At 35.6% G+C, this 23,464-nt stretch overlaps 3 protein-coding genes across 3 annotated transcripts; 2 read left to right on the forward strand and 1 right to left on the reverse strand.

Moving 5' to 3' along the window:
* The first annotated feature begins 1,247 nt into the window (after positions 1 to 1,247).
* LOC146945201 (ferritin-like catalase Nec2) lies at positions 1,248 to 2,581 on the forward strand. Its single transcript, XM_085743547.1, has 3 exons — positions 1,248 to 1,688; positions 1,802 to 2,027; positions 2,111 to 2,581. The coding sequence occupies exons 1-3, from the start codon at positions 1,378 to 1,380 to the stop codon at positions 2,471 to 2,473; spliced, it is 900 nt and encodes a 299-aa protein (XP_085599673.1). The 5' UTR covers positions 1,248 to 1,377; the 3' UTR covers positions 2,474 to 2,581.
* Positions 2,582 to 8,354: 5,773 nt separating this feature from the next.
* LOC146945202 (ferritin-like catalase Nec2) lies at positions 8,355 to 9,608 on the forward strand. Its single transcript, XM_085743548.1, has 3 exons — positions 8,355 to 8,694; positions 8,818 to 9,043; positions 9,128 to 9,608. Exons 1-3 carry the CDS (start codon positions 8,384 to 8,386, stop codon positions 9,488 to 9,490), a joined length of 900 nt encoding a protein of 299 aa, XP_085599674.1. The 5' UTR covers positions 8,355 to 8,383; the 3' UTR covers positions 9,491 to 9,608.
* An 8,325-nt stretch (positions 9,609 to 17,933) lies between these two features.
* LOC146945203 (uncharacterized) lies at positions 17,934 to 21,958 on the reverse strand. The gene is made up of 2 exons (XM_085748041.1): positions 18,605 to 21,958; positions 17,934 to 18,485 (listed from the first exon to the last, which is right to left on the reverse strand). The coding sequence occupies exons 1-2, from the start codon at positions 21,956 to 21,958 to the stop codon at positions 17,934 to 17,936; spliced, it is 3,906 nt and encodes a 1,301-aa protein (XP_085604167.1).
* Positions 21,959 to 23,464: the final 1,506 nt, after the last annotated feature.

Consider the following 23,464-nt stretch of genomic DNA (forward strand, 5'->3'; position numbering starts at 1 on the left):
TGTTTTCTACCTTTAGCTACGACAAAACCATAGGTAATTATAAGGAGACCATTTTAAAAACATTATGGATCTCTACTTACAATTGCGGCTGTCACTAAAACTTATCATTGTTTTATTTTATTTTTATATTTTCTATTCTGCTGTAAATTCTAAAAATGAATAATTCAGAGAATTACCTCTAAAATTAGTTTGATCAATATAATAAAATATTATAATCATCATCATTGAAATTTAAAATTGATTATTCAATTTTTAGAATAAATTCTTGAAGTGTGTTAACTAAAATAATTCTCCCTAACTATGAATTATTATACCATTCATCAAAAACAGTAGTCAATACTCAGAGAAATAAAAATATTTCATTGCTCATTTAACTTATGGTAACAATTGAATCACTATTCATAATAGCTTATTAGACAAAGAGGCCTGGACAAGCGAAATTAAAATTTTCTACATATTCACTTGATGATCTTGATATTATTCGAACATTCACCGCAAAGATGTCTCGGAAAGGGCATTTACCTCCTAATTTTATTTAGCACACTATTGGCAGATTATGTTTCATCTCTCTTATTTCAATTTATGATTTATGACGAGCATATTTTACCTCCTAATTTTGAGACATATTGCCTTTGGATTTTTGTTTTTATTTTTTTGGAGTAGGAGCTGTTATTATTAATAATTGCAACTATCACACGTGGGATTTGGATCATATCTCTTAATTTAATTATATAACACATAGATTATAAAGGGATACAATTGATTGATATATTGGGTGAAAACATCACAAGTCTGCAAATAAAAAAAATATTTTTTTCCGTTGTTCAATTAAGGATTAGGGTGAAAACATCACAAGTCTGCAAATAAAAAAAATATTTTTTTCCGTTGTTCAATTAAGGATTAAAGTGTTCTAGTTTATTTTGTGAAAGATTAATGGTTTTATTTTTTTTATTGCGAGCAAGCAAATTATATCTTGAATTTTTTGTAGGGTACTAGAATAATAATGACACTTTTGACTGATAATAATTTTATATTATATATATTTTTTTGAACAAGTAATTTAATCTTATATATAATATATAGTACTGATTTTCTTTTTTAAAGTAAGACAATAGTAATATTTTTTCCTTTCAGAAAAATAGTAATGATTTTCTTTTTCAGTAGTATCAACCAAGACTTCTTTTAAAATAATAGTATTACCTATATCTTATAATTTGGAAAAAATAGATATATTTAGGAGAAAAGTTGCTTTTCTAGAAAAACATTATATTTTGAGACCCGATACAATGAATCAAAGAGCTCTAAATTTGTATATAAGAGCATTATCATATAGTAACAAACTCACCATCATCATCATCATAAGAAAAGGCCTAAGACATGGCAACACATTACATTTCCAATGTCACTATCTCCATTGTTGTGTTGCTTGCTTTCCTCATCGCAAATGTTATTGCAACCAAAGAAGCAACATTATCAGATGTTGATCTTCTTGAATTTCCTCTTAATTTAGAGTACTTGGAGGCTGAATTTTTTTTATTTGGATCATTGGGTCATGGATTGGATGCAGTGGCTCCAGAGTTAGCAGATGGTGGACCCTCTCCTATTGGTGCCAAAGTGGCCAAACTAAAGGATCGTAAGATCAAGCAAATCATATTTGAATTTGGTTTACAAGAAGTTGGACATTTAAGGTTCTCTCTCTAATACTTTTTAAATCTATTAATTTGATCGTATATATTGTTTTATTATATATCTTATGAGTAACTTAAAATTTTAAAGCAAATATTATGTATCCTAATTGTAGGGCCATAAAAAGCACAGTGAAAGGGTTTTCTAGGCCTTTGCTAAATCTAAGCAAATCAACATTTGCCAAGGTGGTTGACAAGGCCTTTGGAAAACCTCTACACCCTCCCTTTGATCCTTATGCAAATGATATCAACTTTTTGCTTGCATCTTATCTAATTCCTTATGTTGGCCTTACTGGATATGTTGGAACCAATCCACACCTCCAAAATGCTGCTTCTAGACAGGTATAGCCTCACACACAACCTAAGCAAATCAACATTTTCCAATTGCAATTATGTGATTAACAATGGTGCATGTATTTTATCAGTTAGTTGCAGGGCTTCTAGGAGTAGAGGCAGGCCAAGATGCAGTTATACGAACATTGTTATTCGAGCGTCGCGAATTGAAGGTGAAACCTTATGGAGTGAGTGTGGGAGAATTCACTGAACGCATTTCAACGCTTAGAGATATATTAGGAGACGGGGGTGTGAAAGACGTAGGAATTGATGAGACCTCAGGAAGCATTGGTAGTACCATCCTCGCAGGTGATGAATCTTCACTATCATATTCAAGGACTCCAGAAGAAATATTGAGGATTATATATGGAAGTGGTAATGAAAGTGTTCCTGGTGGCTTCTACCCTAAAGGAGGAAACGGTCGTATAGCAAGATCTTGCTTACATAAGGCATAATTAGAGTTATTAAGAATCAAATCTCTTACTATTGTTTCTATTGTAGGTTGTAAGACACCTATAAATAATATATTAAGCATTCAATATGATATAATCAATTTCTTATTATATATTGAAACTTGTTGGGATTTAGGACCAATGACAAGTTTGAAGTGACTTAGATTTCTTGCGTTCACACAACAAAAAAATTGTTAATTTGAGTAATCGTAAAGATCATTACCAGAGTTAATTAAATGTGGACCATCTGATCATTTTATCATGTGATCATATCAAAACGCATGAGTTTGGGATTGTAGGAAATCTAGTTATGAATCTCAAACTTAATAGCCTCGCATACTTCAAGAACATCCTTAGCTACTACTTTTCGGTTACAATGTAAAATCACCTAATTTTTCCAATCATCGTTACTCACTGAATTTTCTGTTCCCACCGACAACGAAACACCATTGACTTTCTCAACCACAATAGATGAATTTATACTAGACCCTTTTCTTCTTTATACTACGTTTAAGAGACAGATGTAGTTCACGCCTACCTTTAATCGATAATCGTGCTAAACCTTCAATTTGATGATTGATACAGTATTTTTTTTCCCACCTTTTTGAGACAACTTTTTAACCTTACCCACTGATACCTCATCCTGATTGCCCATCTTAACTTCATACCGGACAAACTTCCCCTTGTGACTCAAATATAAATCATGTAACCTCTGAACACTCCAAGGACATCTTCCCTCTATTTCCTTCCTATCAGGATGGAAATAATGAGCTTCATAAGACCGAGAACCTTTGCCCCTACGAACAGATCCCTTCAGCCCCTTCATGAAAACTGTATCCTCCCTTCTTTTGTAAACAATATCATAAAGATCGAGTTATTATATGAAATTAGAACACATTTACTTGGAAACCATGATTACTGGAATCGCCATATTTGAGACAAGAGTCTTCCTTTGCCTTTCACATGCTCTGGAACTTAGGGTTTTCGATGGGGCAAACCACTAATGAGCAGAATTGTCAGAGTGATGGCAAAGGGGACCTAGCCTCTCTATTTATAACCTTGCAACCCTAGGCACCACACATCATAGACCTAGTGTTTGGGCCTACACCATGTTTCTACACATATCAGATTAAGTGTCCAAAAGTCCATTATCTAATGATCACTTTTATTAGGGCTTAAGCATCATCAAATGGATCACAACATCAGTCCATTTTTATTAAAATTTTTGAACGATTTTTTTAAACGATTTTTTTAAGACAAGTTTAGAACACTATGAAGGGTTCATTTACTAAAATTTAGAACACTATGAACCGTTCCGATCGCCGACGCGAAGGTTTCGGCGACGGTTCCGATCGCGATTTACATTATCATGTTTTCGTCCCTCTCTCTTACTACGTGGTTACTTCTTGTCTCTCTCTCTTAAATAACGTCGGCGACGGTTCCGATATGAATATCAATTGCAATAGAGTTAAGATTGCTGAGGCATTTTATGAATATCAATTGCAATATGTGATAATTTTTGTTTCATTTTTTATGTTGATTTATTAGGTTTAGGTTTAGGTGTTGAAATATTACTTCTCTTCTCTTTCTATGTTGATTTATTAGGTTTAGGTGTTGAAATAGAGTTAAGATTGCTGAGTCATTTTATGAATATCAACTGCAATATGTGATAAATTTTGTTACATTCATATATGATAATTTTTGTTACATTTTTTTTAGGATGAGTTTATGTTTCACTGCATGAGGAGTTGCAGCTGCAGGTTTGCCCAACACAGTTCATGACACTTGTAACACCCCATTTTTATTCTATTATTTTTAGTAGATAAGTGAATATTTTTACATGACTTTATTTGTTAAATATATGATTTTATGTGAAATATGTGTTTGGTGCGATTTTATGTGATATGGTGTGATGCTATTTCATTATATGATTTATGGAGTTGAGTTTTATTTAAATGAATGTGGTTTTATTATTTGTGGAAATAATAGGAGACATAGAAATAGGTAGAATTAGTATTTATTTTTGGTTAATGGGAATTAAGTAGAAATTAAATAGAAATTAAGGGAGTTAAGTGAGAAAAGAAAAGAGTTATATTTTTGGGAGTAAAAGAAAGAAAAAGAGATAGAAACATTTTCACGTACAAACATTAGAAAAATTGGTTTTTGGAGAGAAAGAGGAGAAGAACCAAGAGAAAGCTAGGAGAAGAGCTAGGAAGAGAGAATCCAACCGTTTTGCTGTAGAATTTGCTGAGATAAGGTAAGGGTGGGATTCCTTTCAATAATCTTGATATATAATTTGAAAATTGATGAAATTGTTGTTCTTGGTTTTTAGGGTTTGAGAAGTTATGTTAGATGATGAATTATGATGAAACTTGTTGTTGAATTGCATGATTATATGTTGTTTTATCCCCTATGTTGTCTACTAAGCCTGTAAACATGTTTGTGAAACAATTTGGGTGATTAAGGGATCAAAGATGGGACTTTTGGGTGAAACCATGTTGAAATCGCAGCATTTTTCTGAAACCTGAAGCAGGACGCGAAAGCGTCCATTTGGCGCGAAAGCGTCCTACCCAATTGTTGAGGATGCTAAAGCGTCCCATTAGCGTGCAGAAAGCGTCCACATCATGAGTTACGACATTTAGGACGCGAAAGCGTGCTTCGCTCGCGAAAGCGTCCTACCCTTTTTGTAGAGGACGCGAAAGCGTCCCAAAAGCGTCCAGAAAGCGTCCCTGGTCCTGTACTGCCATTTTCTAAATTTTGTTTCGTGCACCAGATGTCTATTCTGATCATTTTAATATGCTCCCTTGATTTATTAAGAATTGTTTATGATGTAAAAATTATATATGAAAGTTGAATGATGTGAATCCTTGAATAAAATGCATTCTAATATGCTATCTTGATTCCATTTTGTTGTTGAAGTTGTTGTATCATCTGATATCGAAGTTGGGGAGTGTGTCATAATTATTTAGCCACATATGTTGTTGTTGTAGTCGCTGTTGAAGTTGTATGTTGATATACACAAGTTGAGTCCATTTGCATACTTTCATCTGTTGGGGGCTTATGCCCTGGAATGTTCATCATTCAACCCGTTGGGGGCTTATGCCCTGGAATGTTCATCATTCAACCCGTTGGGGCGTATGCCCTGGAATGTTATCATTCATCTGTTGGGGGCTTATGCCCTGGGATGCTTTAACCATCCAACTTGTTGGGGGCTTATGCCCTGGAATGCTTAGCATTCAACGCGCGTAGATTGGTACCACCTGCATGATGCATTAGTTGTTTTCGTTGTCGCATTGTCGAGTTGTTGTTGTCGTTGTCGCATTGTCGAGTTGTTGTTGCCGTTGTCGCATTGTCGAGTTGTTGGTGTCGTTGTTGATAATGAAGTTGTTGTTGTTGCTGCTCTTTGTTGCTGAAAATGATTATGTTGTTGCTATATGTATTCTTTATATACATTATTAATGATGCATGATGTGATATGTTGTTGTTTTCATTAATTTGATGAATTATATATTATTATTATTGGATAAGTTTCTCACCCCTTCTACTTGAAAACGTTGCCCTTCGTATAGGTAACTTGCAGGTAATGACGGCTTGTAGGTTTGGTCGGCTCAAGTGTCTAGGGCTCTGATACATATTAAGAAGGAGTTGTTATGGACTTGACGAATGCGGTTGGGGTGTCCCAAGATTCCTATGCCCTACACTTCTATCTTTATCGTCTTTGGCTATTGCATGGAAGGAAAAATGATATTTATACAATCGATTTATGATAACCTTCTCTCTTATACTTACATTATGTTTGTATTTCTCTCTCTCTCTCTCTCTCTCTATATATATATATATATATATATCTATTGTTTTGGTTTCCGTTCCAATATCCACTGTTGTTTGTAAATTTATGGTTGTCCCATAAGTTGTCATATAAATGGTTGTTCAATAACACAACTCTGTGGAAAATTGTTAAGCCTCTTTTGATTGTGATTGATGTATTGTCGTCCCTAGAAGGTAAAATGATGTCATGTTACAACTTGTGATTATATGTTATAATGTGATAAGTGTTGGTCGCATTTGGTGTTTTTATAGACCGTTGGGATTAATATATGCATATGAGGTTGCTAATGCCCATGATTTTTTCTTCTTCTTACGTCTCCCCTTTTTTTTTTAATGTAAAAACTAGTGGATTACCCATGCTACAACACAGGTAGCGCGGAAGAGGTGCGTCATTGGACGGTGAGGCGTGCGTCGGCGATGTCAAACATAATACTTAAAATTAGAATATTGTATTTTTTTTTCATTTGTTATTAATTTTAATGTAGTCACAAAATTAGTATACTATAATAGGTGATTATATTAATTTCCTTAAAAAACCTGTTAAAATATTCACACCAAGCACTGTAGCAAAACAAATACTAATTCACAAATTAAAGCATTTAACTAATTTTTTTAAAGAAACATACAATTTCACCAAAAAATGGCAGCACAACCGGTTGGACCTAAGAGGATGGTGGATCTGCTTGGATCTTTTGCCTATAAAGCTTGAGCCACCAATCTGTCCGTCGTGAGCCTGATTCTGTTGAGCTGCTGCGTGGAGATGATTCTGGTGAGGTGGTTGATCGTCTTCCCCCGTTGAGACGAATGGGGGTTGTGTACCTGCACTTGCTCCGACACCCAAGTCAGTAAGGGTTCAAGAGAAGAGGTCAAACATTTAGGGCAATAATTGTCATACCTCTTCCAACGCTAATGCTTGGGTATATATAAAAGTTAGGTAGAGCTTGATTGCCATACCTTATCCTGACAATCGTACCTGATAGTACAGACCGTGGGTAACCCTTAGCCCCGATGAGTTGCCTCGGTCCATGTAGGTATGGTCAGCTCCCGGACCTCGTGTGTAATCCTCGGTCTGCACAGTAATTTGGTGGGTTTTAGGGCTTGTCCATCGTATGGCGTCACCTGTTTAGTGGACTAGGGTTGAACCCGAGCGAAGCTAGACTGGGCTTTATCCCAATCCAGAACAGTAGCCCCCCAAGTTATAGATTGAGGGAGTCAGACTATAGCTTGATAAAGCTCTCTCTTTGGAAGTCCTCCTTAGAGGTCACATACTCGGTTCGGCGCCGTGGCTTTCGGGCACTTAGTGATGAAATTTTTTTAGACCCAGTTCATCCCTAACACTTAAAAATACGATGTTTAGTCTCTAACATAAATAAACTGGGGCACTTTAATTTTGAGACATATTGCCTTTGGATTTTTGTTTTTATTTTTTTGGAGTAGGAGCTGTTATTATTAATAATTGCAACTATCACACGTGGGATTTGGATCATATCTCTTAATTTAATTATATAACACAGATTATAAAGGGATACAATTGATTGATATATTGGGTGAAAACATCACAAGTCTGCAAATAAAAAAAATATTTTTTTCCGTTGTTCAATTAAGGATTAAAGTGTTCTAGTTTACTTTGTGAAAGATTAATGGTTTTATTTTTTTTATTGCGAGCAAGCAAATTATATCTTGAATTTTTTGCAGGGTACTAGAATAATAATGACACTTTTTGACTGATAATAATTTTATATTATATATATATTTTTGAACAAGTAATTTAATCTTATATATAATATATAGTACTGATTTTCTTTTTTAAAGTAAGACAATAGTAATATTTTTTCCTTTCAGAAAAATAGTAATGATTTTCTTTTTCAGTAGTATCAACTAAGACTTCTTTTAAAATAATAGTATTACCTATATCTTATAATTTGGAAAAAATAGATATATTTAGGAAAAAAGTTGCTTTTCTAGAAAAACATTATATTTTGAGACCCGATACAATGAATCAAAGGGCTCTAAATTTGTATATAAGAGCATTATCATATAGTAACAAACTCACCATCATCATCATCATAAGAAAAGGCCTAAGACATGGCAACACATTACATTTCCAATGTCACTATCTCCATTGTTGTTTTGCTTGCTTTCCTCATCGCAAATGTTGTTGCAACCAAAGAAACAACATTATCAGACGTAGATCTTCTTGAATTTCCTCTTAACTTAGAGTACTTGGAGGCTGAATTCTTTTTATTTGGATCATTTGGTCATGGATTGGATGCAGTGGCTCCTGAGTTAGCAGATGGTGGACCCTCTCCTATTGGTGCCAAAGTGGCCAAATTAAAGGACCGTAAGATCAAGCAAATCGTATTTGAATTTGGTTTACAAGAAGTTGGACATTTAAGGTTCTCTCTCTAATATTTTTTAAATCCTATGATTTGATTGTATATATTGTTTTATTACATATCTCAACATATCTTATGAGTAAATTAAAATTCTAAAGTAAATATTATGTATCCTAATTGTAGGGCAATAAAAAGCACAGTGAAAGGGTTTTCTAGGCCTTTGCTAAATCTAAGCAAATCAACATTTGCCAAGGTGGTTGACAAGGCCTTTGGAAAACCTCTACACCCTCCCTTTGATCCTTATGCAAATGATATCAACTTTTTGCTTGCATCTTATCTAATTCCTTATGTTGGCCTTACTGGATATGTTGGAACCAATCCACACCTCCAAAATGCTGCTTCTAGACAGGTATAGCCTCACACACAACCTAAAAAAAATCATCATTTTCCAATTGCAATTATGTGATTAATAATGGTGCATGTATTTTATCAGTTAGTTGCAGGCCTTCTAGGAGTAGAGGCAGGCCAAGATGCAGTTATACGAACATTGTTATTTGAGCGTCGTGAATTGAAGGTGAAACCTTATGGAGTGAGTGTGGGAGAATTCACTGAACGCATTTCAACGCTTAGAGATATATTAGGAGACGGGGGTGTGAAAGACGTAGGAGTTGATGAAGCCTCAGGAAGCATTGGCAGTACCATCCTTGCAGGTGACGAATCTTCCCTATCATATTCAAGGACTCCACAAGAAATATTGAGGATTATATATGGAAGTGGTAATGAAAGTGTCCCTGGTGGCTTCTACCCTAAGGGAGGAAATGGACGTGTAGCTAGATCTTTCCTACACACATCTTAATTAGAGTTAATAAGAATTGAATCTCTTAATATTGTGCCTATTTGTAGGTTGTAAGACACCTAGAGAAAATATATTAAGCATTAATTCAATAAGATATAATTAATCTTCGTTGAAAGTACTTTTGTGTTTTCTTATTATATATTAAAAAATTTGCGATTAAGACCAAGGAATTGATAATTTGGATAAGGGAAATGTTAACTAGGGGCACTAGTTGAGGATCTTAAATGGTAACAGTGCATTGGAAATTGAAAACTTTGACATTTTTAAAGAATAATTACTTAATTTAAAATGCTTAAAGAGTGTTCCAGGAACACTCGTTAACAAGACCCTTTGAATAATCAAATCAAGGTTGAACAACTCATTATTTGTTATCATAATTGAAATGTGGACCTTCTAATCATTTGATCATATGAACGTATCAAAATGCATGTGTTTGGTACCGTAGAAAATCTAGTTATGAATCTCAAACTTATTTGTGGTGCGAATAGTTATGAATCTCAAACATATAGATGGAGATTTAAATCCAATATAACATTCTCAATATATATTCTCAACCTACCCATTTTTGAGTTGGAATAATAATTGAAACATATAATACACATACAAAAATGCTTATACGAGGAATATTAGGTTATAAATCAAAAGTCAATTTGTAAATTAGGGGAGGACTTATATATGATAAATTTTTTACTTGATGTGAATCAGTGTCTTAAAATGCATGATCTCATGTTCCAAAGTAGAAATTGGAAGATATGATGTCATAAGTATCGATCGTACAATTAACATTGACGTCTAACGAAAGGTTTTTTCAAGTTTGTTTTTGCATATGCACGACGTATGCTACATGATGTTCAATATGAATTCCAATATACAACAATACCAAATGCGTAAAATAAGACCTTATTCAAATTAGTTGAGAAAATAATCCCACAACAAGCTTCTAAATGTGAGATGATAACAAACATACATATTTCCATCTAGTTTATGCATTAGATGTACATGATCGTTCTCAGCTAGTTCAACTGACCGGGATGGTCATACGGTTGTCTGACAGACTCAAAACCCTTTTGACATGTAAACAAAAAAAATAAAATAAAACATCTAAATGGTCCACTTGATCATGGCTGGTGTTTTGGTTCACAAAATTACCATATACGTACTAGAAATGTAAGAGGCTCATCCCTCAAATTATCAACTATTTTTTAGAACAAATAATGCACAAAAGTTATTAGATTGAAGAATCTACTTGTTCTTCAATACATGTTCACATAAACTTTTAACTATATTTTGCATCATAATAGATTTGAGATGACCCATCCTATCTTGTCAATATAACAAATTTATAATCAATGCTAAACTTCTAATTTACAATAATACATGTTTGATTGTTCTAATTCTTTTGAATCAATAAGTTAAAAATATAATTTATACATTTTAGTTATCTCTAATAAAAAAATAGATATTATTAAGACTTTATTAACCTATTATGTCATCATGTATATATCAAAGACTACTTTTTTTTTGTCGAGATCAAATACTACCTTTTTTTATCAAAAGAATCAAAGACTACCTTTTATGCACATATAATTGTGAATAAAAAGTATATAACAAGCAATATTCTATAAACCATACTTTGTGTTTCATTTAAATAAATGTAAAATATAAAACAAAATAAGAGAAAATGAATATGTATTCATTAGAACGTGCACAAGGAAGAATACACATAAAATTAACAGAATGAATTTTCCAAAAAAAAAAAAATAGTGAGTCAAATCATCAATAAAACTATAATCTCCAAAATATAAACATGCCAAAAATCTAAGAATGATATTAAATTAATATATTTTGTAAAAAAAACAATCATATCTCACATGTAAAATTTATGAGATAAATATTCATATTTACCTTGATTGGTTTTTATTTTTTAGAGAATGTTAGAAACAACAAAATAGATATCAACAAAAATAAGAATATAAAAGGATCTAGTTCTTTAGGAACCAGAAAACTATATCACATTTTAGAAACTTCTTCTTATCCTTTTTTCCTATTAAATGATGTTTTTATATATAATTCTATGCATAAGCAAGGAGATAAGTTACACTCGTATAGATTAGATGTTGTTCTTTCTTGTTTAAAAAAAATTACATATGTATAGATGAAAACTACTACAATATATATATATATATATATATATATATATATATATATATATATATATATATATATATGACTTAATATACCACAAGTTACATAATATTTGCTACAGATTTTTTAAAATGGAAAGGTCACAACCATAGATAATACTAATATAATTTGTATCACAACCCACTTTGGTTGGTCTGGGAATGTTGACTTGGAATTTTGAAGTGTGTTCATCCTTAAGGTCTTATGTTTGATTATCCTCGATACCAATTTAAACGTGCTAGTTTAACTTAAAAAAAAAAAAATTGTATCACATTTGTCAACAATGTAGACTCTAATATAAAGGGACAAAAGGGAGAAGAGAAAGAGGTAGAGTTTGAATAACATAATGGTTATGAATAAGGAAGAAATAGAAAGATAATATATAGTAAAATATAAAAGGACTTTATCTAACATCTCCCAACTCATGATATCTTAACAGAAAACATAATATATATCCAAATCATTTAATATTATAACACTCCTCTTTTAGCTAACATGAGTAAGCATCCGAAAGAGGATAAACCAAAAAAGAAGCAACAAGAGAAGGATCAACAATTGAAGAGAGGAATTTTCAGAGAGAGGAACAACCAAAGGAGAAGAAACCAAAGAAGGAACATCAATCATATCAAACAATCACAAATGAACCAATTGAAATAGCAATAATAGACGAAATAAAAACGAAAGAGAGAATTATATAAAGAAATGAGTAATCAAAGAAGTAGATTAGAGAAAGTTCTATAGATGTGTAGAAGTAGATGAGTAGTATAGAGATATTGTGTTAAATATATGTAGTAGAAAGAAATGCGTAGAACTCTCTCTCTCTCTCTCTTGAAGTGAGGAGAATAATCTATTGATGTATGTAATGTAAAACTCTCTCTTGAAGCCTATAAATAGAGGATAACCAATTATTTGTAAACAAATCAAGTAAACTAGAATCAAATAAATCCCATTAATAAGAACTACAAATTGTCCTTTTCTCAAATATTCTCCCCTCCTAAATCTCTCTCTTGAAGCCTATAAATAGAGGATAACCAATTATTTGTAAGCAAATCAAGTAAATTAGAATCAAATAAATCCCATTAATAAGAAATACAAATTGTCCTTTTCTCAAATATTTTCCCCTCCTAAATATATCCCAAAATATTACTATAACCTTATCATTTTCTAAAGAAGTGGCATAGGACTTTAGGTTCTGAAAAGAATCCTTTTATAGTCTTGGCGAGCAATGGAGCAACATCCTTCCAAGTTTCACTTCTAAGAGGAAATACCTATGATAATTATTGTATGAAAACAAAGGCTCTTATTGGTGAACATGGGAGGTTGCTAAAAAAGGTAGTAAGGAATCACAAGACAAGGATTTCTTAACTCAAGTACACAGATATGTTTTGAAAGATTCAAGAAAGAGAGACAAGAAAGCTATATTCCTCATCTATCAAGCATTGGATAAAGATGAGTTCAAGAAAATTTCGAATTCAAAATGCGTTAAGAAGGTATGGGAGAGGTTTCAAAACTCTTGTAAAGGAGAGGACAAAGTAAAGAAGTTGTTTTTCCAAACTCTAAGGTGAGTTCAAATCTTTGCATATGAAAGAGTCATAAATGATTTCTGAACATTTATCTAGAGTTATCGCTATTTCAAATTAATTAAAATATATTGTGAGAAGCTAGAAGATGTAAGAATTATAGAGAAGATACTATGCTAACTAGATCTCAAATTCGAGCATATTGTTATGACAATCGAGAAAACTAAAGATTTATAGACGTTGAAAATAAAACAACTTCAAGGATTATTGAAAGCTTATATGGAGAAGCACGATAAGAAGAAAGAGATCACCGAGAAACTCTTCAAGAAGAAACTAAAATAGAAAGAATAAAGTCAGAGAAATGAGAGAAACCAACAAATTGAAGGTAGAGGTTGAAGACGAGGCCACGATCGAGATCAATTTGGACATGGCAACAATGGACGAGGTTCAAATTTCATAAAAAATTGTTACGAGAAAGGTTAAACCTTAACGAGAGACGTGGTAGAGGTTACTCAAGCACTAGGAAATATCTTAATTTTCATGAATGATGGAAATCAAAAATATATTTCAAATGTCTAATATGTCCAAAACATGAAGAGTAATATTTTGAGCCTAGAAAAATATTTTAAAAAAAATCTAAGATATTAACATGAAAGATCTCTCCATCAAATATGGAAGAAATAATCTCATTGTCAAGATACCAATGTCGACAAATAGGGTGTTACCGTTGAATATCCAAAACGACAAGGAAAAAGGTGTCAATGATTTCTATAATGATGCATCATGGCTTTAGCATCTTTTATTTTGACATTTAAACTTTGGAGGGTTAAGTATGATGTTAAAACAAGCAAAAAAAGTTGAGAGGGTTACCATAAATCAACCATCTAGATCAACTTTGTGAATGATGCTTACCTGGAAATAAATTCAAGGTGATGTCTCAAGCAGTGGTGGAGCTAGGAATTTTATCGAGCTTGGGCAAAATTTTGATCGCAAATTCAGATGCGCATAATATATAAATAGTCATAAATCGAAATAAAAGAGGCTCGTCATTTTATCGATAAAAGTACAATTTGAAATAAGAGATGAAACATAACTTGCCAATAGTGTGCTAAATAAAATTAGGAGGTAAATCCCCTTTCCAAGACCTCTTTGCGATGAATGTTCGAATTATATCAAAACATCATCAAATGACTTGAATATCTCTCGCTCGATGTAACATATCATCAAGTCATTGAACCACACATCGTTGATCATGTTGGTAACAATTCTTTCTCACGGGCTTATAAGATTATTTTACTAGCTTATTGACATGGCTTGATAACTGGGGTACTTCCAACTTTTGTTGATGTTGATAATAGCTTTGGTGCACCCACTATTGTTGAAGATCCACAAATTAGAAGTTAAAATTTGATTAATTATGCCATGTTGTAGAAGTGATTGTAAGTTTTTTTTTTATGTATAAAGTGATTGTAAGTTTTTTATGTATGAAGTGATTGTTACCATAAATTAAATGAGCAATGGAGTATATATATATATATATAGATTTTGATTTATGTGAGTTAGAGTATTTTTGTGAGTATTGAGTATTGGTTTGGGTGAATGGTATAATAGTTCATGGTTAGGGAGAATTATTCTATTTAAGTCACTTCAACAATTTATTCTAAAAATTGATTATAGTAATCGATTTCAAATTCCAATGATATTAATTATAATATTTTATTATATTGATTAAATTAATTTTAGTGGTAATTTTATGAATTATTAATCTTTAGAATTTATAGTAGAATATAAAATATAAAAAAAAAAAAACAATGATAAGTTTTAGTGACAGCCAAACCGTAGGTAGAGTCCATAATGCATTTTCAAACGGTCTCCTTAGAACTACCTACGTTTTTCCGTAGGTAAATGTGGAAAACATGTAGTGACAGCCATTTGGCAATGACAGACAGATTTAGCTACGGAAATTTGGCCTATAGTGACGGATTTTGGCTGTCACTGTAAGTCAAATTTCTTGCAAATTTCTTGTAGCAATACAAAGAAAGTATCGGTTGAGCCCGGACGTGTGCCCAGGCTAGTTGGGCCCTGAAAACGCCCCTGGTCTCAAGCTTATACATGTTGACATCTATGGGCCAAATCAAGCCAAGCTCACTAGGTAACTATTTCCTCCTTTTTATCGGTGATTATTTAAGGAAAACATGTTTCTGTTTCTTGAAGCGAAAATCAGAAGTCTTTAACACCTTCAAGAAGTTTAAAGCTATTGTTGAGAAGGAAAGTGACTGGAAGATAAAGGTTGTGTGATCTCATATACATGGTTTATTTACTTCTAAAGAGTTTCAAGAGTTATGTAAAGATAATGGAAACATAGGTCCTTTGACAGCTCTAAGATCCCCAAACATAACAACATTGGGAAAGAAAAAATATATCAAATCTGGATATGGCTTAAAGCGTGCTCAAAAGTAACAAACTACTAAAAGAATTTTGGGATCTAAATAATAGATATCCAACAATAAGTATGTGGGGAAATACAACACAAGAAGCATGAAGTGGAAGAAATCCTAGAATCTCACACTTGAGTGTCTTTGGAGGAATATGTTCACATATCATATGAGAAAAGAGCCGAACTTGAACACAAAAGCGAAAAGTTTATGCTCATCATTTATGATCCAAGCTCAAAGGTCTACAAGTTGTACAACCTAAACAACAACAATATTGTAATAAGTTGAGTTGTGGTCTTTGATGAAGATGGAGATGTTACTTTGGAAATCACAAAAAGTAATATAGTTTTTTCAATAATTTGAAGAAGAATGGTCTAGAGAACTTCAACAAGTGCCACAGTCACATACATCGCCCACTATTGAATAAACTAGGAGTTAATGGATTGTGACACGCACAAGAAGTCTCCAGAGTCACTATGGGAACAAAGATGCCATATCACCACAAATTCTTAAAGATCTCTATGAGGAAACTGAGGGAATGGATAATCTCACATTATTATGTATTTCTGCAAATTATGAACCAGTGAACTCTGAAGCAGTTACACAAGATAAGAAACAAAAAATAAATTGGGAAAAGAATTTAAAGACATCAATAAGAACTGAGCACATGAACTCACTTCTCTTCCAAAGGAGTACAAGCATATCAATGTCAAGAATGTGTACAAGAAAAGAGGAATTTCAATGGAGGAATTGAAAGACATGGGGCAAGACTAGCCGCAAAAGCATACAATGAAAATGATGAGATTTAAGTATGGTTGTTATCAAATTCAAAATTATGCCAAAAGAAAAGAAATGAAAAACTCAAGAACAAGAAAAGATAAAGACAACAAAATTATTCCTTATCCTTGGGGGAGGCACTAACACCTCTATATATAGCTAGGTCAAGACCCTTAGACCTAATACAAGTTGGACTAAACATATTGGGCCTTGGCCAGACCCACTTATACAAAACTCTAAGTCCAAGATGCTAGTAAAATTACTTAGTGACATAGTCTTTACTCCATGCTGGTTTGGAAGTAATTCTCTTTTGTTTCTGTGGGTCCCGGGGTCTATCACTACCTTCTGATCCAGGAAAAACCTTGACCTCAAGGTTTGGGTGGAAAGATCGGGTGCGGGAAGGTGTATGGTGCGCTGCGATCTTTGCTGAGGAGGTCTTATCAGGGCCCTTTATAGGTGTGGTAGTTGAGATGAGTGGTCCTGATTGGTCTTGTGGTAAGGTAGCCTGGACAGCTGGAGGCACGCGCATCGAAGATTCGTTGACAGGAGTGGCAGTGCTATCTGATGGTTGTAAAACGTCCAGGGAAAGTGGAAAATGATCGGAGGGTGGAGAATTGGTCCTAGGGGTTAAGTGGGTTTTATTGGTACTCTCAACATCAGGAAGTAGATCTAGTGGGAGATTTGTACCGTTGTGTGAGGTAGCAGTGCTTTCACTCTTGTTTGCTTCTTTCAAGTTCTTACCTCTTGTTATGTCCATTCCATTTTGAGTGCTCATCTCTGTTTCTTTTAGTTCCCTTGGCCCGGTGTCCTCTTCAGTGGACTCTCCTTGTTCCAACGTCGGTGCTTCTTCTACTCTCTCATCTGGTTCCAGATCTGGCGGAATGGGGCAAAAATGTACGGATGGGGTTGGACCGTGATAAGCCCTGAGTTGAGAGACGTGAATCACAGGGTGTATGCGCGAGGAAGGTGGAAGCTGCAGCTCGTAAGCAACGGTGCCTATCTTGCGAAGGATTGGAAAGGGGCCATAGTACCGTTTTACCATTTTTGGAGAGGTTCTGCGGTGGACAGTGTGTTGTCTGTAAGGCTGGAGCTTCAACCAGACCAGATCTCCAGTATCAAAGGTGCAGTGTCTCCTCTTTTGATTTGCTTGTTGTTCCATCAGTTCTTTGCTTTTCCTTAAATTTTCTTTAAGAAAACTTAGTATTTGTTGCCTGTGTGTGAGAGTGGTGTCCAGATCCACCATAGAGGCCTCTCCTTTGACGTAATCACGAATGGAAGGAGGAGGGTTACCGTACAACGCTTCAAACGGAGTCATGCGGATTGCTGAATGGAAGGACGAATTGAACCAGTATTCTGCTAGATGAAGAAATTTAAACCATTGGCGGGGGTGATCACTGGCGAAGCATTTGAGGTAAGTTTCCAGACTTCTATTTACGACTTCTGTTTGTCCATCGGTTTCTGGGTGATATGCTGAACTGAATTTCAGTTTAGTGCCTTGGATCCGAAATAGCTCTTGCCAAAATTTACTCAAAAAAGTGGATCTCTGTCGGAAATGATTGATTTGGGGATGCCATGAATTCTGCAGATTTCAGTTGAAAAACGTTGTGCTAGGTCTTTTGCTCCGAATCTTGTGGGGAGAGCTATAAAATGGACGAACTTTGATAACCGGTCACAGATGACCCAAACTGCAGTATAACCATGAGAATTAGGTAAATGAGTGACAAAGTCCATTGATAAATCTTCCCAGACCTGTTGGGGTATTTCTGATGGGTGTAACAATCCTTGTTTCTTTGTTGGCAGGTACTTATTCTGTTGACAAGTGGAGCAATTCTTGACCCAGTGCTTAGTGTCTTTGTGTGCTCCTGGCCAAAGGAAAGAGGCTGCCAAACGTGAGTAGGTTGGTTTGGCTCCGGAGTGTCCAGCAGACGGAGAGTTGTGAAATTCAGATATAATGGCTTGCCTCCAATCTGGTAAATCCGGTATGTAGATACGCTCCTTGAAGAAAAGTAAACCTTCTTTAAAGTTGTAAAGTGCCTGCTGGTTATCCAGTGCTAACAGCTCCTTCACTAACTTCTGACCCTGTCATTGTGACTGTAAAATTTGCGTAGGTCTTGCAACAAATTTGGGACTGTGGACGAGATGGATAAGAGCAGTGCGGTGGTGTCGTCAGAATGCTTACGGCTGAGAGCATCAGCCACCAGGTTGGTTTTGTCGGGCTTGTAGTGTATATCAAAACTAAACCCTTGGAGCTTAGCAGCCCATTTTTGCTGCTCTGGGGTTTGTATAGTTTGAACAAGCAATTCCTTTAAACTCTTCTGATCTGTGTATATTTGGAAATGTCTCCCAATCAGGTACTGTCTCCATTTCTTGATGGCCTCTGTGATGGCAAACAGCTCCCGAACATAGACAGATGATTGCTGCATTTTGGGACACATTTTGCGACTAAAGAAGGCAAGAGGGTGGCCATCTTGGGACAGCACAGCTCCCACAGCTACAGCAGACGCATCTGTTTCCAGGTGGAAAGGCTTGGAGAAGTCCGGTAGTGTGAGCACCGGTGTTGTAGTCATAGCATTTTTTAGATTTGTAAAGGCTGTATCTGCTTGTAATGTCCATGTAAATTTCGTCGCCCTTAACAAATCCGTGAGAGGTGCTGCAATGGTTGCATAATTGCGAACAAAGCGTCTGTAAAATCCGGTGAGGCCTAAAAATCCCCTTAGTGCGGTGAGTGAGCGCGGAACTGGCCAGTCCAGAATGGCTGAAATTTTGTCCGGGTCAGGATGTATGCCCCTAGCTGATATGACGTGTCCGAGATAATCCACTTGTGACACTGCAAAAACACAATTTGACAGTTTTGCAAAAAATTGGTTTTGAAAAAGCAATTCCAAAACTATCTGTAAGTGATTTAAATGGTCAGCAACAGAGTTACTAAAAATTAAAATATCGTCAAAGAAAACCAGCACAAATTTACGTAAGTGAGGGCAAAATAAATCATTCATGGCAGATTGGAAAGTGGAGGGTGCGTTAGACAAACCAAAGGGCATCACGACGAATTCGTAATGACCATCGAAGGTGCGAAAAGCAGTTTTGTGTGTATCTTCTGGCATAACTCGAATCTGATGGTTACCAGACCTTAAATCCATCTTAGTGAAAACAGTTGCTGAACCCAATTCATCCAACGGTTTGTCAATGGTAGGAATAGGGAAACGGTCTCTCACGGTCACTGCATTTAGGGCACGGTAATCAACACAAAAACGCCATGAGCCATCCTTTTTTCGGACCAATAAGACGGGGGAAGAGTAAGGGCTGTTGCTTGGGGTAATGATACCATCCTTGAGCATGTCATGAATTATGGTTGTCATGGCCTCTTTTTGTGAATGTGGATAGCGGTACGGTTTAACATTTATAGGGGAAGTGTTTGGGTTGAGGGGAATGCGGTGATCATGAGTACGGCTAGGAGGTAGGCCACGGGGTGTTTGGAAAATGGTGGGGTATTTATCAATAATGGTTTGTATTTCTGGTTGTATGGTGGGGCTTGCGGTTGGATCAGTGTGTGTAGGGGGTTGCTTAGAGGTCTTAGAGCAAGTGAGAACGTGCATGGAAGCGACTGAGTCGGTGTGGATGAGGTGGCAGATATGGTGAAATGTGGAATGGGTCGGTTGTGTGGTTGGGTCACCTTGGAGAGTAATGGTGGTGCCGTTATGGGCGAATGAGATGGAAGGTACGGAGAAATCAGCTGAGAGAGGTCCGAGTGTTTCAAGCCAATCTAAACCTAAGACAACATCAGCTCCTTCAATGGGGAGTAGGTAAAAAGGAATATGGAAAAGTGTGTTTTGAAGGTTAATGGGCACACTAGTGCAAAGACCCTCACATTGGATATATGAGCCATTTCCAACCATGACGGAGAAGTTTGGGATTGGTGTATGTGGTATGTGTAAGTGGGATGCAATGCGCGGTTGTAGGATGTTGTGGGTGCTCCCGGAGTCAATCAACACGGAGACTTGTAGGCCAAAAAGAGAAGCTTTGAACTTAAGGGGCTTTGTGATTGTGCGGCCAGTTAAGGCTTGAGGTGATAGGTGAAAATAGGCAGGGGTGGGTTCGGTTGTTGGTTCGGTTTCGGGTGTAGTGTCTTCCAATTCATCCTCCGCTTCAGAGTCGTGGATGAGTAGCAAATAACGACCCGTAGCACACCGGTGGCCCATGATGTATTTCTCATCACAATTGTAACATAGGCCTTGCGCTCTTCTTTCTTGCATTTGGGTGGGAGAAAGGCGTCGTATTGGTAATTTGGAGGAATGTAGTGTTGTGTTGGCCAGTGGTGGTTTAGGGGTAGTGACGATGTTGGTTGGGCCGAGCTTTGGGCCTGTGGATGGGACTGGCGGTTGTGTGGCAGTAGTGGGCTGGGAGGAGAAAGTTTGGTTGGGCCGTGGCTTTGAATCTTTAATTTTGGCCTCAATGAGTTTGGCGAGACCAATGGCTTGTGTGATGGTATGTGGTTTTTGAACAGCTAACTCATGACGGATTTCGGGAGTCAAATAGGAAATAAAGCAATTGAGTAATGCTTCGGGTGGAAGACCAATGACTCGGTTTCCTAACTTCTCAAATTGTGTTTGGTACTTGGAAACGGAGCCGTATTGTCGAAGTTTAAAAAGTTGGGCTTGGTAGTTTTCATATGAGGATGGGCCAAAACGAAGCTCAAGGGCTCTTGAAAAAGATGACCAATCAAATAATTGGTGGTTTTGATGCATCCATTTGAACCAACTAAGGGCATCTCCCTTCATATAAAAAGAAGCAAGTGATAAACGGTTTTCATTGGTAATATTGTAAAAGGTGAAAAATTGTTCCGCTTGGAACAACCATTCCAACGGTTCAGTACCATCAAAAGGGGCAAGTTCGATTTTGGGTGTGCGGAGTTGAGGGAAAAAACTTGGTTGAGGGCTGGGTGAGAGATAACTGTTGTGTTGCGGTGTGTATGGAGTGTGTGGGTTGGTAAAAATTCCAAATGGGATGGAAGATGTTTGTGGTGGTGGAAAGAAACCAAGAGGGTGAGGTGATGGTTGGGGTTGTGGTGTGTGGAAAAGTGGTGTTGGTAGGGAGACCGGAATGGGTGTGGTGGGAGAGGGGAACGTGGGGTATGTGAAAAAAGGTTGAGTAATGTTGTTGTGTGTTGTGTGTGGCTGGACAGACCAAGGTGTGGAGGGGATAACGGGTTGGGTTGTGGTGGTAGCACTAGGTGAACCTAAAAGAAGAGCTGTGGTTGTAGTTTCGTTACCTGCAGTGACTAAAGGCGGTGGATCTGAAGGTGGGGGTCGAGCGTGCAGCGCTGAGGTGAGCAAGGCCATAAGAGCCTCGTGGCGGCTGTTGATAAGCCGTTGAAAATTGTCGTCCCTGGTGTCTAATAGTTGCTGCTGATTGTCGAATTTGGTGTTGAGAATGCCGATTTGTTCATTGAAATGGGTATGGGTAGTTTGAAGAGATTCTTCCAAGCGTTGTTGAGTGGCTTGAATGGCATCCTCAAGGTCTTTTGTAGAAGGGTTGGTGGGTTTAGGAGGCATTGAATGCAGCAATGAAAGCACCAATGATGAGATTTAAGTATGGTTGTTATCAAATTCAAAATTATGCCAAAAGAAAAGAAATGAAAAACTCAAGAACAAGAAAAGATAAAGACAACAAAATTATTCCTTATCCTTGGGGGAGGCACTAACACCTCTATATATAGCTAGGTCAAGACCCTTAGACCTAATACAAGTTGGACTAAACAGATTGGGCCTTGGCCAGACCCACTTATACAAAACTCTAAGTCCAAGATGCTAGTAAAATTACTTAGTGACATAGTCTTTACTCCATGCTGGTTTGGAAGTAATTCTCTTTTGTTTCTGTGGGGTCCGGGGTCTATCAGAAAATGTTGATTGTGACAAAGTGTTTTTTCCGAGTCACTTGTATGTATACCTTAAAACTCATAATCTCTCTAGATGAAAAACACGACTTTGAGAATTCTTCAGATGGAAGAGAAATCTTTCTTTTTGAATGGAGTCCTCGCGGAAGAAGTGTACACGCATAAACCATTATGATACATAGTGAAAGGAGAAGAAGACAAGGTTCTTAAGCTAAAGAAGACATTTTACGAAGAAATAAAGTTTAGGGGGAGGAATAGATAAAATAAAAATTCTAAACCATATGTGTAGAAGTAGATGAATAGTATAGAGACATAGTGTTTTTTTAGACAATAGGAAGGAAATGGAAGACTATTTGCTAACCCATAAATAGATTAAACATATACAGGTACAAACAATTGAGGGCAGGGACGAAGCCAAAAAATATTATGGAGGGGGGCGGAAATATAAGACACGATAAATAAGATAAACAATAAGAAACATCTACTATTAATAATTGTATAAATTTAGTTTAATGACAAATAAAAGACATATATCTTGCCAAAAAAAAAAACACATACCAAAATGTAGCCATCAACATCATGTGTGGATTGAGAAATTAAGATTGAGAGAGAAAGGAGAGAAAACTTACTTGAAAACAAATCAGCTATCGAGGTAATACAACCATGTAGAATTCAACCAACAATCAAGTCTTGAGGTGTGGCGGTGCTGGAAATGTTGAGAAATTGGAACTTTACAATGTAATTGTTCTTGAATGTATGATTTAGGGTATCTCTATCACTCCTAATATCTCAAACGTTGCTGGCTTATACATAGGAATAGGAATAAACTTAATAAATTGATTAAATTAGTATGGTATATTAATTATTATAAGAGAATATGAGTGGCTGGTCAAAAAAAAGTGTGGATCTTTCATTAAAAAAATAAGGGTCATGCTAACTTGTGTCCTTATGATTCCATAAATGATAAATATTTACCCCCTCCGTCCCATATTAAGTGACACAGTTGACCTTATCACACATACCAATGCATAATTTTGATCTTAAATAACGTTACTAATCTATTAGAAAAAATTATAAATTTTTTATATTTTGAAAATATTCATCGAGACGCCTTCAATGACATCTTATATGATATTATTTATCTTTGTATATTAGTAGAAAAATA

This window comes from Medicago sativa, chromosome 2, assembly GCF_051527215.1.
Source record: "Medicago sativa cultivar Bolivia chromosome 2, Bolivia_mono, whole genome shotgun sequence".
Lineage (NCBI taxonomy): Eukaryota > Viridiplantae > Streptophyta > Magnoliopsida > Fabales > Fabaceae > Medicago > Medicago sativa.

Bases quoted from the DNA above. Each gene is read 5' to 3' on its own strand.
- LOC146945202 (XM_085743548.1), top strand. From the start codon at position 8,384: ATGGCAACACATTACATTTCCAATGTCACTATCTCCATTGTTGTTTTG. The intron at 8,695-8,817 runs GTTCTCTCTCTA...TCCTAATTGTAG, and splicing joins CAAGAAGTTGGACATTTAAG to GGCAATAAAAAGCACAGTGA. The intron at 9,044-9,127 runs GTATAGCCTCAC...GTATTTTATCAG, and splicing joins AAAATGCTGCTTCTAGACAG to TTAGTTGCAGGCCTTCTAGG.
- LOC146945203 (XM_085748041.1), bottom strand. From the start codon at position 21,958: ATGCCTCCTAAACCCACCAACCCTTCTACAAAAGACCTTGAGGATGCC. The intron at 18,486-18,604 runs GTGGCTGATGCT...TCACAATGACAG, and splicing joins AGCCCGACAAAACCAACCTG to GGTCAGAAGTTAGTGAAGGA.
- LOC146945201 (XM_085743547.1), top strand. From the start codon at position 1,378: ATGGCAACACATTACATTTCCAATGTCACTATCTCCATTGTTGTGTTG. The intron at 1,689-1,801 runs GTTCTCTCTCTA...TCCTAATTGTAG, and splicing joins CAAGAAGTTGGACATTTAAG to GGCCATAAAAAGCACAGTGA. The intron at 2,028-2,110 runs GTATAGCCTCAC...GTATTTTATCAG, and splicing joins AAAATGCTGCTTCTAGACAG to TTAGTTGCAGGGCTTCTAGG.